Raw genomic sequence first — 14,861 nt, forward strand, 5'->3', positions numbered from 1 at the left:
GGGGGGGGGGGGGGGTGGGGGGGGGGGGGGGTGGGGGGGGGGGGGGGTGGGGGGGGGGGGGGGTGGGGGGGGGGGGGGGTGGGGGGGGGGGGGGGTGGGGGGGGGGGGGGGTGGGGGGGGGGGGGGGTGGGGGGGGGGGGGGGTGGGGGGGGGGGGGGGTGGGGGGGGGGGGGGGTGGGGGGGGGGGGGGGTGGGGGGGGGGGGGGGTGGGGGGGGGGGGGGGTGGGGGGGGGGGGGGGTGGGGGGGGGGGGGGGTGGGGGGGGGGGGGGGTGGGGGGGGGGGGGGGTGGGGGGGGGGGGGGGTGGGGGGGGGGGGGGGTGGGGGGGGGGGGGGGTGGGGGGGGGGGGGGGTGGGGGGGGGGGGGGGTGGGGGGGGGGGGGGGTGGGGGGGGGGGGGGGTGGGGGGGGGGGGGGGTGGGGGGGGGGGGGGGTGGGGGGGGGGGGGGGTGGGGGGGGGGGGGGGTGGGGGGGGGGGGGGGTGGGGGGGGGGGGGGGTGGGGGGGGGGGGGGGTGGGGGGGGGGGGGGGTGGGGGGGGGGGGGGGTGGGGGGGGGGGGGGGTGGGGGGGGGGGGGGGTGGGGGGGGGGGGGGGTGGGGGGGGGGGGGGGTGGGGGGGGGGGGGGGTGGGGGGGGGGGGGGGTGGGGGGGGGGGGGGGTGGGGGGGGGGGGGGGTGGGGGGGGGGGGGGGTGGGGGGGGGGGGGGGTGGGGGGGGGGGGGGGTGGGGGGGGGGGGGGGTGGGGGGGGGGGGGGGTGGGGGGGGGGGGGGGTGGGGGGGGGGGGGGGTGGGGGGGGGGGGGGGTGGGGGGGGGGGGGGGTGGGGGGGGGGGGGGGTGGGGGGGGGGGGGGGTGGGGGGGGGGGGGGGTGGGGGGGGGGGGGGGTGGGGGGGGGGGGGGGTGGGGGGGGGGGGGGGTGGGGGGGGGGGGGGGTGGGGGGGGGGGGGGGTGGGGGGGGGGGGGGGTGGGGGGGGGGGGGGGTGGGGGGGGGGGGGGGTGGGGGGGGGGGGGGGTGGGGGGGGGGGGGGGTGGGGGGGGGGGGGGGTGGGGGGGGGGGGGGGTGGGGGGGGGGGGGGGTGGGGGGGGGGGGGGGTGGGGGGGGGGGGGGGTGGGGGGGGGGGGGGGTGGGGGGGGGGGGGGGTGGGGGGGGGGGGGGGTGGGGGGGGGGGGGGGTGGGGGGGGGGGGGGGTGGGGGGGGGGGGGGGTGGGGGGGGGGGGGGGTGGGGGGGGGGGGGGGTGGGGGGGGGGGGGGGTGGGGGGGGGGGGGGGTGGGGGGGGGGGGGGGTGGGGGGGGGGGGGGGTGGGGGGGGGGGGGGGTGGGGGGGGGGGGGGGTGGGGGGGGGGGGGGGTGGGGGGGGGGGGGGGTGGGGGGGGGGGGGGGTGGGGGGGGGGGGGGGTGGGGGGGGGGGGGGGTGGGGGGGGGGGGGGGTGGGGGGGGGGGGGGGTGGGGGGGGGGGGGGGTGGGGGGGGGGGGGGGTGGGGGGGGGGGGGGGTGGGGGGGGGGGGGGGTGGGGGGGGGGGGGGGTGGGGGGGGGGGGGGGTGGGGGGGGGGGGGGGTGGGGGGGGGGGGGGGTGGGGGGGGGGGGGGGTGGGGGGGGGGGGGGGTGGGGGGGGGGGGGGGTGGGGGGGGGGGGGGGTGGGGGGGGGGGGGGGTGGGGGGGGGGGGGGGTGGGGGGGGGGGGGGGTGGGGGGGGGGGGGGGTGGGGGGGGGGGGGGGTGGGGGGGGGGGGGGGTGGGGGGGGGGGGGGGTGGGGGGGGGGGGGGGTGGGGGGGGGGGGGGGTGGGGGGGGGGGGGGGTGGGGGGGGGGGGGGGTGGGGGGGGGGGGGGGTGGGGGGGGGGGGGGGTGGGGGGGGGGGGGGGTGGGGGGGGGGGGGGGTGGGGGGGGGGGGGGGTGGGGGGGGGGGGGGGTGGGGGGGGGGGGGGGTGGGGGGGGGGGGGGGTGGGGGGGGGGGGGGGTGGGGGGGGGGGGGGGTGGGGGGGGGGGGGGGTGGGGGGGGGGGGGGGTGGGGGGGGGGGGGGGTGGGGGGGGGGGGGGGTGGGGGGGGGGGGGGGTGGGGGGGGGGGGGGGTGGGGGGGGGGGGGGGTGGGGGGGGGGGGGGGTGGGGGGGGGGGGGGGTGGGGGGGGGGGGGGGTGGGGGGGGGGGGGGGTGGGGGGGGGGGGGGGTGGGGGGGGGGGGGGGTGGGGGGGGGGGGGGGTGGGGGGGGGGGGGGGTGGGGGGGGGGGGGGGTGGGGGGGGGGGGGGGTGGGGGGGGGGGGGGGTGGGGGGGGGGGGGGGTGGGGGGGGGGGGGGGTGGGGGGGGGGGGGGGTGGGGGGGGGGGGGGGTGGGGGGGGGGGGGGGTGGGGGGGGGGGGGGGTGGGGGGGGGGGGGGGTGGGGGGGGGGGGGGGTGGGGGGGGGGGGGGGTGGGGGGGGGGGGGGGTGGGGGGGGGGGGGGGTGGGGGGGGGGGGGGGTGGGGGGGGGGGGGGGTGGGGGGGGGGGGGGGTGGGGGGGGGGGGGGGTGGGGGGGGGGGGGGGTGGGGGGGGGGGGGGGTGGGGGGGGGGGGGGGTGGGGGGGGGGGGGGGTGGGGGGGGGGGGGGGTGGGGGGGGGGGGGGGTGGGGGGGGGGGGGGGTGGGGGGGGGGGGGGGTGGGGGGGGGGGGGGGTGGGGGGGGGGGGGGGTGGGGGGGGGGGGGGGTGGGGGGGGGGGGGGGTGGGGGGGGGGGGGGGTGGGGGGGGGGGGGGGTGGGGGGGGGGGGGGGTGGGGGGGGGGGGGGGTGGGGGGGGGGGGGGGTGGGGGGGGGGGGGGGTGGGGGGGGGGGGGGGTGGGGGGGGGGGGGGGTGGGGGGGGGGGGGGGTGGGGGGGGGGGGGGGTGGGGGGGGGGGGGGGTGGGGGGGGGGGGGGGTGGGGGGGGGGGGGGGTGGGGGGGGGGGGGGGTGGGGGGGGGGGGGGGTGGGGGGGGGGGGGGGTGGGGGGGGGGGGGGGTGGGGGGGGGGGGGGGTGGGGGGGGGGGGGGGTGGGGGGGGGGGGGGGTGGGGGGGGGGGGGGGTGGGGGGGGGGGGGGGTGGGGGGGGGGGGGGGTGGGGGGGGGGGGGGGTGGGGGGGGGGGGGGGTGGGGGGGGGGGGGGGTGGGGGGGGGGGGGGGTGGGGGGGGGGGGGGGTGGGGGGGGGGGGGGGTGGGGGGGGGGGGGGGTGGGGGGGGGGGGGGGTGGGGGGGGGGGGGGGTGGGGGGGGGGGGGGGTGGGGGGGGGGGGGGGTGGGGGGGGGGGGGGGTGGGGGGGGGGGGGGGTGGGGGGGGGGGGGGGTGGGGGGGGGGGGGGGTGGGGGGGGGGGGGGGTGGGGGGGGGGGGGGGTGGGGGGGGGGGGGGGTGGGGGGGGGGGGGGGTGGGGGGGGGGGGGGGTGGGGGGGGGGGGGGGTGGGGGGGGGGGGGGGTGGGGGGGGGGGGGGGTGGGGGGGGGGGGGGGTGGGGGGGGGGGGGGGTGGGGGGGGGGGGGGGTGGGGGGGGGGGGGGGTGGGGGGGGGGGGGGGTGGGGGGGGGGGGGGGTGGGGGGGGGGGGGGGTGGGGGGGGGGGGGGGTGGGGGGGGGGGGGGGTGGGGGGGGGGGGGGGTGGGGGGGGGGGGGGGTGGGGGGGGGGGGGGGTGGGGGGGGGGGGGGGTGGGGGGGGGGGGGGGTGGGGGGGGGGGGGGGTGGGGGGGGGGGGGGGTGGGGGGGGGGGGGGGTGGGGGGGGGGGGGGGTGGGGGGGGGGGGGGGTGGGGGGGGGGGGGGGTGGGGGGGGGGGGGGGTGGGGGGGGGGGGGGGTGGGGGGGGGGGGGGGTGGGGGGGGGGGGGGGTGGGGGGGGGGGGGGGTGGGGGGGGGGGGGGGTGGGGGGGGGGGGGGGTGGGGGGGGGGGGGGGTGGGGGGGGGGGGGGGTGGGGGGGGGGGGGGGTGGGGGGGGGGGGGGGTGGGGGGGGGGGGGGGTGGGGGGGGGGGGGGGTGGGGGGGGGGGGGGGTGGGGGGGGGGGGGGGTGGGGGGGGGGGGGGGTGGGGGGGGGGGGGGGTGGGGGGGGGGGGGGGTGGGGGGGGGGGGGGGTGGGGGGGGGGGGGGGTGGGGGGGGGGGGGGGTGGGGGGGGGGGGGGGTGGGGGGGGGGGGGGGTGGGGGGGGGGGGGGGTGGGGGGGGGGGGGGGTGGGGGGGGGGGGGGGTGGGGGGGGGGGGGGGTGGGGGGGGGGGGGGGTGGGGGGGGGGGGGGGTGGGGGGGGGGGGGGGTGGGGGGGGGGGGGGGTGGGGGGGGGGGGGGGTGGGGGGGGGGGGGGGTGGGGGGGGGGGGGGGTGGGGGGGGGGGGGGGTGGGGGGGGGGGGGGGTGGGGGGGGGGGGGGGTGGGGGGGGGGGGGGGTGGGGGGGGGGGGGGGTGGGGGGGGGGGGGGGTGGGGGGGGGGGGGGGTGGGGGGGGGGGGGGGTGGGGGGGGGGGGGGGTGGGGGGGGGGGGGGGTGGGGGGGGGGGGGGGTGGGGGGGGGGGGGGGTGGGGGGGGGGGGGGGTGGGGGGGGGGGGGGGTGGGGGGGGGGGGGGGTGGGGGGGGGGGGGGGTGGGGGGGGGGGGGGGTGGGGGGGGGGGGGGGTGGGGGGGGGGGGGGGTGGGGGGGGGGGGGGGTGGGGGGGGGGGGGGGTGGGGGGGGGGGGGGGTGGGGGGGGGGGGGGGTGGGGGGGGGGGGGGGTGGGGGGGGGGGGGGGTGGGGGGGGGGGGGGGTGGGGGGGGGGGGGGGTGGGGGGGGGGGGGGGTGGGGGGGGGGGGGGGTGGGGGGGGGGGGGGGTGGGGGGGGGGGGGGGTGGGGGGGGGGGGGGGTGGGGGGGGGGGGGGGTGGGGGGGGGGGGGGGTGGGGGGGGGGGGGGGTGGGGGGGGGGGGGGGTGGGGGGGGGGGGGGGTGGGGGGGGGGGGGGGTGGGGGGGGGGGGGGGTGGGGGGGGGGGGGGGTGGGGGGGGGGGGGGGTGGGGGGGGGGGGGGGTGGGGGGGGGGGGGGGTGGGGGGGGGGGGGGGTGGGGGGGGGGGGGGGTGGGGGGGGGGGGGGGTGGGGGGGGGGGGGGGTGGGGGGGGGGGGGGGTGGGGGGGGGGGGGGGTGGGGGGGGGGGGGGGTGGGGGGGGGGGGGGGTGGGGGGGGGGGGGGGTGGGGGGGGGGGGGGGTGGGGGGGGGGGGGGGTGGGGGGGGGGGGGGGTGGGGGGGGGGGGGGGTGGGGGGGGGGGGGGGTGGGGGGGGGGGGGGGTGGGGGGGGGGGGGGGTGGGGGGGGGGGGGGGTGGGGGGGGGGGGGGGTGGGGGGGGGGGGGGGTGGGGGGGGGGGGGGGTGGGGGGGGGGGGGGGTGGGGGGGGGGGGGGGTGGGGGGGGGGGGGGGTGGGGGGGGGGGGGGGTGGGGGGGGGGGGGGGTGGGGGGGGGGGGGGGTGGGGGGGGGGGGGGGTGGGGGGGGGGGGGGGTGGGGGGGGGGGGGGGTGGGGGGGGGGGGGGGTGGGGGGGGGGGGGGGTGGGGGGGGGGGGGGGTGGGGGGGGGGGGGGGTGGGGGGGGGGGGGGGTGGGGGGGGGGGGGGGTGGGGGGGGGGGGGGGTGGGGGGGGGGGGGGGTGGGGGGGGGGGGGGGTGGGGGGGGGGGGGGGTGGGGGGGGGGGGGGGTGGGGGGGGGGGGGGGTGGGGGGGGGGGGGGGTGGGGGGGGGGGGGGGTGGGGGGGGGGGGGGGTGGGGGGGGGGGGGGGTGGGGGGGGGGGGGGGTGGGGGGGGGGGGGGGTGGGGGGGGGGGGGGGTGGGGGGGGGGGGGGGTGGGGGGGGGGGGGGGTGGGGGGGGGGGGGGGTGGGGGGGGGGGGGGGTGGGGGGGGGGGGGGGTGGGGGGGGGGGGGGGTGGGGGGGGGGGGGGGTGGGGGGGGGGGGGGGTGGGGGGGGGGGGGGGTGGGGGGGGGGGGGGGTGGGGGGGGGGGGGGGTGGGGGGGGGGGGGGGTGGGGGGGGGGGGGGGTGGGGGGGGGGGGGGGTGGGGGGGGGGGGGGGTGGGGGGGGGGGGGGGTGGGGGGGGGGGGGGGTGGGGGGGGGGGGGGGTGGGGGGGGGGGGGGGTGGGGGGGGGGGGGGGTGGGGGGGGGGGGGGGTGGGGGGGGGGGGGGGTGGGGGGGGGGGGGGGTGGGGGGGGGGGGGGGTGGGGGGGGGGGGGGGTGGGGGGGGGGGGGGGTGGGGGGGGGGGGGGGTGGGGGGGGGGGGGGGTGGGGGGGGGGGGGGGTGGGGGGGGGGGGGGGTGGGGGGGGGGGGGGGTGGGGGGGGGGGGGGGTGGGGGGGGGGGGGGGTGGGGGGGGGGGGGGGTGGGGGGGGGGGGGGGTGGGGGGGGGGGGGGGTGGGGGGGGGGGGGGGTGGGGGGGGGGGGGGGTGGGGGGGGGGGGGGGTGGGGGGGGGGGGGGGTGGGGGGGGGGGGGGGTGGGGGGGGGGGGGGGTGGGGGGGGGGGGGGGTGGGGGGGGGGGGGGGTGGGGGGGGGGGGGGGTGGGGGGGGGGGGGGGTGGGGGGGGGGGGGGGTGGGGGGGGGGGGGGGTGGGGGGGGGGGGGGGTGGGGGGGGGGGGGGGTGGGGGGGGGGGGGGGTGGGGGGGGGGGGGGGTGGGGGGGGGGGGGGGTGGGGGGGGGGGGGGGTGGGGGGGGGGGGGGGTGGGGGGGGGGGGGGGTGGGGGGGGGGGGGGGTGGGGGGGGGGGGGGGTGGGGGGGGGGGGGGGTGGGGGGGGGGGGGGGTGGGGGGGGGGGGGGGTGGGGGGGGGGGGGGGTGGGGGGGGGGGGGGGTGGGGGGGGGGGGGGGTGGGGGGGGGGGGGGGTGGGGGGGGGGGGGGGTGGGGGGGGGGGGGGGTGGGGGGGGGGGGGGGTGGGGGGGGGGGGGGGTGGGGGGGGGGGGGGGTGGGGGGGGGGGGGGGTGGGGGGGGGGGGGGGTGGGGGGGGGGGGGGGTGGGGGGGGGGGGGGGTGGGGGGGGGGGGGGGTGGGGGGGGGGGGGGGTGGGGGGGGGGGGGGGTGGGGGGGGGGGGGGGTGGGGGGGGGGGGGGGTGGGGGGGGGGGGGGGTGGGGGGGGGGGGGGGTGGGGGGGGGGGGGGGTGGGGGGGGGGGGGGGTGGGGGGGGGGGGGGGTGGGGGGGGGGGGGGGTGGGGGGGGGGGGGGGTGGGGGGGGGGGGGGGTGGGGGGGGGGGGGGGTGGGGGGGGGGGGGGGTGGGGGGGGGGGGGGGTGGGGGGGGGGGGGGGTGGGGGGGGGGGGGGGTGGGGGGGGGGGGGGGTGGGGGGGGGGGGGGGTGGGGGGGGGGGGGGGTGGGGGGGGGGGGGGGTGGGGGGGGGGGGGGGTGGGGGGGGGGGGGGGTGGGGGGGGGGGGGGGTGGGGGGGGGGGGGGGTGGGGGGGGGGGGGGGTGGGGGGGGGGGGGGGTGGGGGGGGGGGGGGGTGGGGGGGGGGGGGGGTGGGGGGGGGGGGGGGGAGGGGGGGGGGGGGGGGGGGGGTGTGGGGGGGGTGGGGGGGGGGGGGGGTGGGGTGGGGGGGGGGGGGGGTGGAGGGGGGTGGGGGGGGGGGGGTTGTGTGGGGGGGGGGGGGGGAGGGGGGTTTTTGGGGGGGGGGGTGGGAAAGGGGGGGGTTGGGGGGGGGGGGGGGTGGGGGGGGTGGGGGGGGGGGGGGGGGGGGGGTGGGGGTTTGGGGGTGGGTGTGGGGGGGGGGGGGGGGGGGGGGGGGGGGGGGGGGGGGGGTGGGGGGTGGGGGGCGGGGGCATCCTCCGGAATCCTTGAAAGTCCTGCTTTTAGGGTTAGGGCTAGGTAGCATTTCACTACAGATGCAGGTGAAACATTAGGAACAAGATCTACCAGACCACGGCCACACAGCCCTGGAAACCCACCACAACCAATAAAGCAGGCAGTTTTAGACCAGTCTAAATTAACCTTTTATGTGGTGGCAGAGCAGTTCCTCGGTTCCTGGAAGGCTCTTCCGCCCTAGACCCTTTTCAGTCTAGCTTCATTCAGTAGACCACCTTTTTTAACAGATGGACAGAAGGCAGACATACTTGTTAATATTGTTAAGTATGCCAGTAACCTTTGATACGGTTACCCAATCCATTCATCCTTCAGCTGGAATCTGGGCTGATATTAAGGGAGTAGTTCTTTGGTGGTTTTGAGCTTGCTTTGAAACCCCTACAGTCAGCTATGACTAGATAGCACAAAAAATGTGCAATTCCACAATTTTTAAAGAGGTAGCTTTCTAGCATACTGCTTGTCCTGTTCCCCCTGCAGGCTCCCCGAGGAGGGCCTGGTGTCCTTCCCTTCATCCCTTACCTGGGTGTTGGAAACCCAGGCCTCACTCCCGTTACCTGGTGAGTGGTTAACACTGGCCCGCCACTTAAGCCACAGCTTGGCTTTTGGGGGTGCCTCTCCCTGGCCCCTCTTCCCTCTTCACCATTCTTCCACGGGGTGTCCTTCCCTCAGTCTCCCCCGTCCCTCCCCCCCGGTGCAGAATTTTTGGACCACTCTGACAACCACTATGTCAGACTACACAGAGTAGCCTTTGAAATCTACAAGCAAATGGACAATTTCAACAGAAAGGAAGAAACCATGAAAATGAACAAAGTTTGGCTACCAATACTTAAAAACACTAGAATCAAGACAATGGTTAGCGAACCCCATCCAGACACAGGGTGTCTCCTGGTGGAAAGCAATCAAAGGGATTAAAATGCCAGGCAACTACTATGCAGATGTCCTCACTAATTGATTATGCAACTTCACTATTACTTACATATGCTAAAATGAGTGGATTCCACTCAACACATGCAAATCACACTTGCTAATTGTACCCTTTACAGTGGCGTAGGAGGTTAAGAGCTCGTGTATCTAATCTGGAGGAGCCGGGTTTGATTCCCAGCTCTGCTGCCTGAGCTGTGGAGGCTTATCTGGGGAATTCAGATTAGCCTGTACACTCCCACACACACCAGCTGGGTGACCTTGGGCTAGTCACAGCTTCTCGGAGCCCTCTCAGCCCCACCTACCTCACAGGGTGTTTGTTGTGAGGCGGGAAGGGCAAGGAGATTGTAAGCCCCTTTGAGTCTCCTGCAGGAGAGAAAGGGGGGATATAAATCCAAACTCTTCTTCTTCTAACAGGGGCAGAATGCCCACAGAGACATGTAGGGTCATATGTCCCTGGGTGCATACCATCCTGTCACATGGGGCAAAATCGCCTCCCACACCCCTCCTCCCACGCGCTGACTCGCCCCGCACAGGATGACACTACATCACTCCAGTGATTTCGGCGGTGAAAACCTTTGACAATACATCAGCTTTGTTTTCCAGGTTGAAAAAAACAGTAATTTCTTTGGGTATCAATTTCTCACTGATTCTTCATGGCCTTAGGTATTGTATTCTCAAACGGCCACACCTGGAAGCAACAGAGGAAGTTTGCGATGGTTACCATGCGGAAGCTGGGACTAGGGAAGAAAGGCACAGAGCACCAAATAGAAGAGGAGGCCCATCAGCTTCTTCAGGCTTTTGCTAATGCAAAGGGTATGTGATATGGAGAAATTGGGCTGGACTGTGGTTTCAGGAGTCTTCCAACACTCGGCAGCCCAGCCCCGTTCCCCCCAATGTTTCCCCACTAGACTTTGAGGTGCCAGCAAGCGACAGATCGGATTGCCTGGCATCCCTTTCCCCACATTTTCAATAACAACAATAATAACCGTAGATGCATTTTCCCATTTGGGGAGTTAGAAACACTGTTAATGACATTTGCATGGCTTCCAAACACAAGTAGTTTTTTGTGCGGTTCTTGTGGTTCTTCTTGTGGTTCTTGCGGTTCTTATTGATATTTCATTTTCACTTCCCTTTATATTTAATCATGAAGTAAGCAGAGAGGGATTGGCAACCCCCACCCCCGCCCCCCCGGCTGTAATCCTTACAAAAGCAGGCAGAAAAACGATGGCTGTAGCAGGATGGCTTTCTATTTCTTTTTTCTGGTGCTGCTGCCCATCAAAGAGTTAGACACCTTAGTTACCTGCCGTAGGTTACAATATAAAGAAAGACGTTCTGTGTTTTCTCCCTTTTTTCCAGTATGTGAGAGTGAAGAGGGTTGTTTTTCTAAGAAACTCAAAATAGAAAGAGTGCACCTCTTCTGTCCCTCTGACATCTTGGGAGACTGTGACTGGCTCAAGGCGCCGTTCATTTGAACAGACGTCTGACCCATTTCACATCAGACATTCTAACCATCATATAACACTGCAAATAAGGGAGTGATAGCCCAGCAAGGGCTGAAACCAATTCACCGCAGCCCTATAGAACTTCAATCTTTTCCTTCAGTCTTTTCCTTCGTGAGCTCTTCAGATTTTGGCTTGAAGGAAGGTGCTCCAACTGCTTATTCATGCTGTTGGCCTCTTCTGTCCTTTTTCCAGCCCTTCAATATGTTTGGGATACAGTGATGAAACTGTACTCAGTGATACACAAGAGCATTGACTGCAACTGTTCAATACCTGAGGCACTGAGCAAATTTTCAAATTGGGACTGAACCCCTGAGTACAGCGGTGGGATCCAAAAATTTTAATAACAGATTCCCATGGTGGTGGGATTCAAACAGTGGCGCCGCCACATACACACACCTCCAGCCCCTATTGGGCAGGGAGGTTGCTTTAGTAACCCCTTCTCAGCACTCAGAAAAAATTAGTAACCACTTCTAAAGAAGTGGTGAGAACTGGTTGGATCCCACCTCTGCCCGAGTATCAACTATGTGTTTGCAGTTGAATAATGCCCCTGAAATCATGACAAAAATATATAGTGTTTCATTTCATTTTGGCAATTTATTTATTTACCTATTGAACTAATTCTCCCCCCCCCCCCAATACGAGGTCTCAGGCTTACAAAATTAAAAGCAATAATAAAAGCATCGTATCAAACAATCCTAAAAAACCCATAAAACTACCCACCCAGATAATTTCCCTCACCCCAGACTGGCTGCGTCCAGAGGGGTCATTGAAAGGGTCAAAGGCTGAAAGCCAAAGTGAACAGAAATGTCTTCAGTGGTGGGATTCAAATAACTGAACAACCGGTTCTGGTGGTGGGATTCAAATAATTTAACAACTGGTTGTTTACACGCATTATTTTAACAAATGGTTTTGCTGAAGTGGTGCAAACCTGCTGAATCCCACCACTGGTCTTCACCAGATGCAGAAACCCATAAAGGGTTGATACCTGGAAAATTTCCATGGGAAGGCTGATCCATAGATGGGGGCAGCCACAAAGAAGGCCCTTCCATATTTTCTCACGGCAGGGGAACAGCCCCCCTCACATTCTATTCAGTTCTCAAACAGGTTCATATGGGCCCAACATTCCAGAAATGTCATGGTTGCTGGACAATTAACTTCCATATTATTGGGACCGGGCTCCAGAAACCAGACCTACTGCTACTATTTTCAAAGGCGTGAAATATGGAGTCCAGACTCTGGATGCCCGTTCTAACACCCACCGAAAACATGTGAGTAGGCCTCTTGCTAGACTCTGGATTCCATGTCTACTGGCCACTCAAAACCATGACAGTAAGGAGGCTGAAATAGCCTCCACTCTCGAGGCCAGTGTCTGCTGGACTCCCCACAACTGTTTAACCCACGAAAATGGTTGAAAAGGACTCCCCAAAATGAATCAGTTTTCCCCACAATGTTGCGGATGACTGATAATTATGCCTTTTGCGCAACTGCCATAGCGGAAAATTCGCTCGTGGCCGGGGTGGTGCATAATACTGGCCCTTTCCCCACTTACCTTTTTCCGAGGGTTGCTGCCCGCAATTCCCAGCACGCGGCATCCCTGGCATGCGCCCGGGCGTCCTGACTCCCCCGCTCTCTGCGCAGGGTCATCAAAAGGCCCCCTTTGAAAGAGCACCAGGGATGCCTGGAGTGCTGAGAGAGCGTGACAACAGCAGCGTCGTAGGGAGTGCAGGGGGACCCTAAGCTACTCTCCTCAAAATGCGCGGGAAGCCTGGAAATGTAAGATGGTAAAGGCCGCACTGAGTGCACCCAGGCGCACGGTCCCAGTTTAAACTTATAATTTAAAAGTGGTTGTGGAAACAGACACCATCTGGAAATAATCTGTGAGAAAATATAGTTGAAGGGATGTGGCAGCAGACTTGATGATTTTTGTCCCGATATTTCATTGGAAACATAGATTGGAATTCAGTAACACCTTAGAGACCAACCAGATTATCAGTATGAGCCTTCAAGGGCGAAATCGCCGCTAATGGTATGTTTTGTCCTAAAGAAGTTACTGGACTCAAATTAGCTCTTCTCTACAGACCAACATGGCTACTTTCTGAAACTCTCTTCACTGGAAGGATGGCTCAAGAGTGCAAAAATCTATTTGTTGTGCAAAAATAATTATTTTCAAAGAAGCAAAGACCTTGGGTCTCTGGATGTCTTTTCAGAACGACTTCTATTAAAACTGCTCTGCTCGGGTATTTGTATATGTTGTACATTTTGGAAAATAACCTTGGAATGTTTTAATGTTTTTTTAATAGATATACCACTGTTAAGATGTTAAAGATGTCACTTTCTCCACCCTAACTCCACTGTGAAACCCACTCTGGGTATTGCCAGATGCAAAACGTTTTGCAATTGACTTTATTTGCAGGGCATCCATTAGACCCATCAATCCAAATCAGAAATTCAGTCACCAACGTGATCTGCACTGTGGCTTTTGGATGCCGGTTCTCTCCTGAAGATGAGCAATTCCTTGAGTTGGTGGAAGCCATTGAAGACATCTTTGGCTTTATTGGCAGCTTCAGTCATGGTGTAAGTCATTTTTTTTCTTGCCTATTAGGTCGGAAAAGTATCTCCTATATTTCCGTTTCTTTCGGTTTTAAGATAATCACTTGACTAGGAACACAGAGGAACTGTTTTAAACTGTTTAATTCTTACTTGTTGTGAGCAACTGCTGCTTAAGTTTTTAACGAGTTTACTAAGTTTAAGTTTTATGTTGTTTTGAGTTGCTGTTTGGAAAACAGCCATTTTGTGAGCCGCCTCGAGCCCTCCGGGGAAGAGGCGGCCTATAAGTTTAATAAATAAATAGGTCGATAGATCGATAGATCGATAGATCAATAAATAATAATTGATTGATTAAAACTTTACTATTTGAGTTAGTTCTGTTAGGATGAGAAAATATTCAATTTGACGAACAGCAGAAAAATTGGATTTCAGCAATATTTCTTTACACTGCACCTCTGCTGGCGGAATGTTATTTTGTTAAGTGAGTCTTTCAGAGTGATTAGCTGATAAAGCCTGTGTAAATCTATGTCCCATTCTGTTCACATAGACCAGATTTTGGGGTGGGGCATGGGAAATGTGGAGAGATCTCAGTTGGAGTATAACGTCATAGAGCCCCGTTTCAAAAGCAACTGATGTCCATAGGTCTGGAAATAAATTGCAATGCTTGGAGATCTCCAGACCTCATCTTGAATTTGTCAACCCTGGTGTGTATTTGGCCATTTCTACATGACCAGCTGAGCAGGGGTTCATAGTTCATGCCGATGCACCCCCCAGGCCATTCGCATGAATGGCCCCACTGGCTCTGCAGCCTTTGCACAGGCTGTGCCGCTCCCGAATACCTCATATCTCCTGTCACCTTCTGTCGCTGTACGGAGGTCAGAGGACATGGCCCCATGGCCAGAGGAACACCTCTGAGGTCAGAGGCCAGGAGGCATGTCCTTTGGCCTCCACGGAGTGACAAAAGTTGGCAGGAGGTCTGAGGAGTCTGGAAGCGGCGTGGGAAATACGCTGTCTTCCACCCAGTGCCGTTTGCGTGGCACCAGATGAAAGCCGGTGTTTTCCAAAAACCTTGCTTGGGAAGTGAGGTTTAAAAACAGCATTTGGGGGGAGGCAGAGCAACACTGCATCGATTTTGCAGCAGCGCCTGTGCAAAGGTCCCCCCCCCACAAAACCATGTTTTACAGCCTATGTTTGTGCCAACTTTTCTATCCTTGGGGATAGGGCGGTATAAAATCTAAACAATAAACAAACAAACAAACAAACAAACAAACAAAGAAATGTTTTAGAATCTAAAACTGCTGTTTTCCACGCACAAATACCTATGTGCTCTCCACAGTTGGGGAGATACTTTTTCGTAAGTGCTGATGGGTGTTTTGACAAAGCATTTTTTTAACATGGGCAGTCTAATCCAAAGGGGTGTGTGGTAGAGTGGTGGCCAGGGGTGGCGCTACAGCAGCCCATCTGCACTGACTCCAGTAAGGTTTCAGGCAGCACGGAAATGGGGATTTTTTAAAAAAACAACCAGCTGAAAAATCTCATTGGGAACATCTATTTACACCATACTTTTTTGTGGAGCAACTTGGCTGATGGTATATGGGGCATTCCTGGACGGAGATAGCAGTGCAGAGATAAACGCAGTCCGATTTGAATTGTATGAAACTATTTTTTATGGGACTATTTTGATGCATTTATTTATTTATTTATTTATAATTGGTTTTTATATACCGCCCCTCCCCCGAAGGGCTCTGGGCGGTGAACCACCCAATAAAACAATAGTTACAATAAAAAACCCCCATTAAAACAACAATCAATAATATTATATTGGCATCCAATCATAAAAACAGAACTTCATAGATCCACCCTGGAAAATAAAACAGAGAAGCGGAGAACCCAGAATGTAAAGAAAAGGAGGGGGAAAGGGGAGGGGGCATCAGCGGCCGGCCCCTCCAAACGCCTCCAAATGCCCGGTGACATTGTGTCACCTGCATATTGAAAATACCTCGAGCCCATGAGCCATTGAAAATTCTACGAAGCCAGACTAATACCAGAATTTTGTTGTATGTGACACAAATGTTGATGTGTTATTGGTGTTCAAGGGACATGGTATGTATCACAGCCCAAATGTAGACATTGTTCACGTTG

At 70.3% G+C, this 14,861-nt stretch overlaps 1 protein-coding gene across 1 annotated transcript in view; it reads left to right on the top strand.

Annotated features, from left to right (window-relative positions):
• LOC125437764 (cytochrome P450 2J5-like) overlaps positions 1-14,861 on the top strand; it is a 108,084-nt gene that overhangs the window by 76,234 nt on the left and 16,989 nt on the right. Inside the window, exons 3-4 of the mRNA XM_048505711.1 lie at positions 9,334-9,483; positions 12,586-12,746. Of these exons, the coding sequence (XP_048361668.1) occupies positions 9,334-9,483; positions 12,586-12,746 (311 nt within the window). The remainder of the gene's footprint in view (positions 1-9,333; positions 9,484-12,585; positions 12,747-14,861) is intronic.

Source organism: Sphaerodactylus townsendi, linkage group LG08, assembly GCF_021028975.2.
Source record: "Sphaerodactylus townsendi isolate TG3544 linkage group LG08, MPM_Stown_v2.3, whole genome shotgun sequence".
NCBI lineage: Eukaryota > Metazoa > Chordata > Lepidosauria > Squamata > Sphaerodactylidae > Sphaerodactylus > Sphaerodactylus townsendi.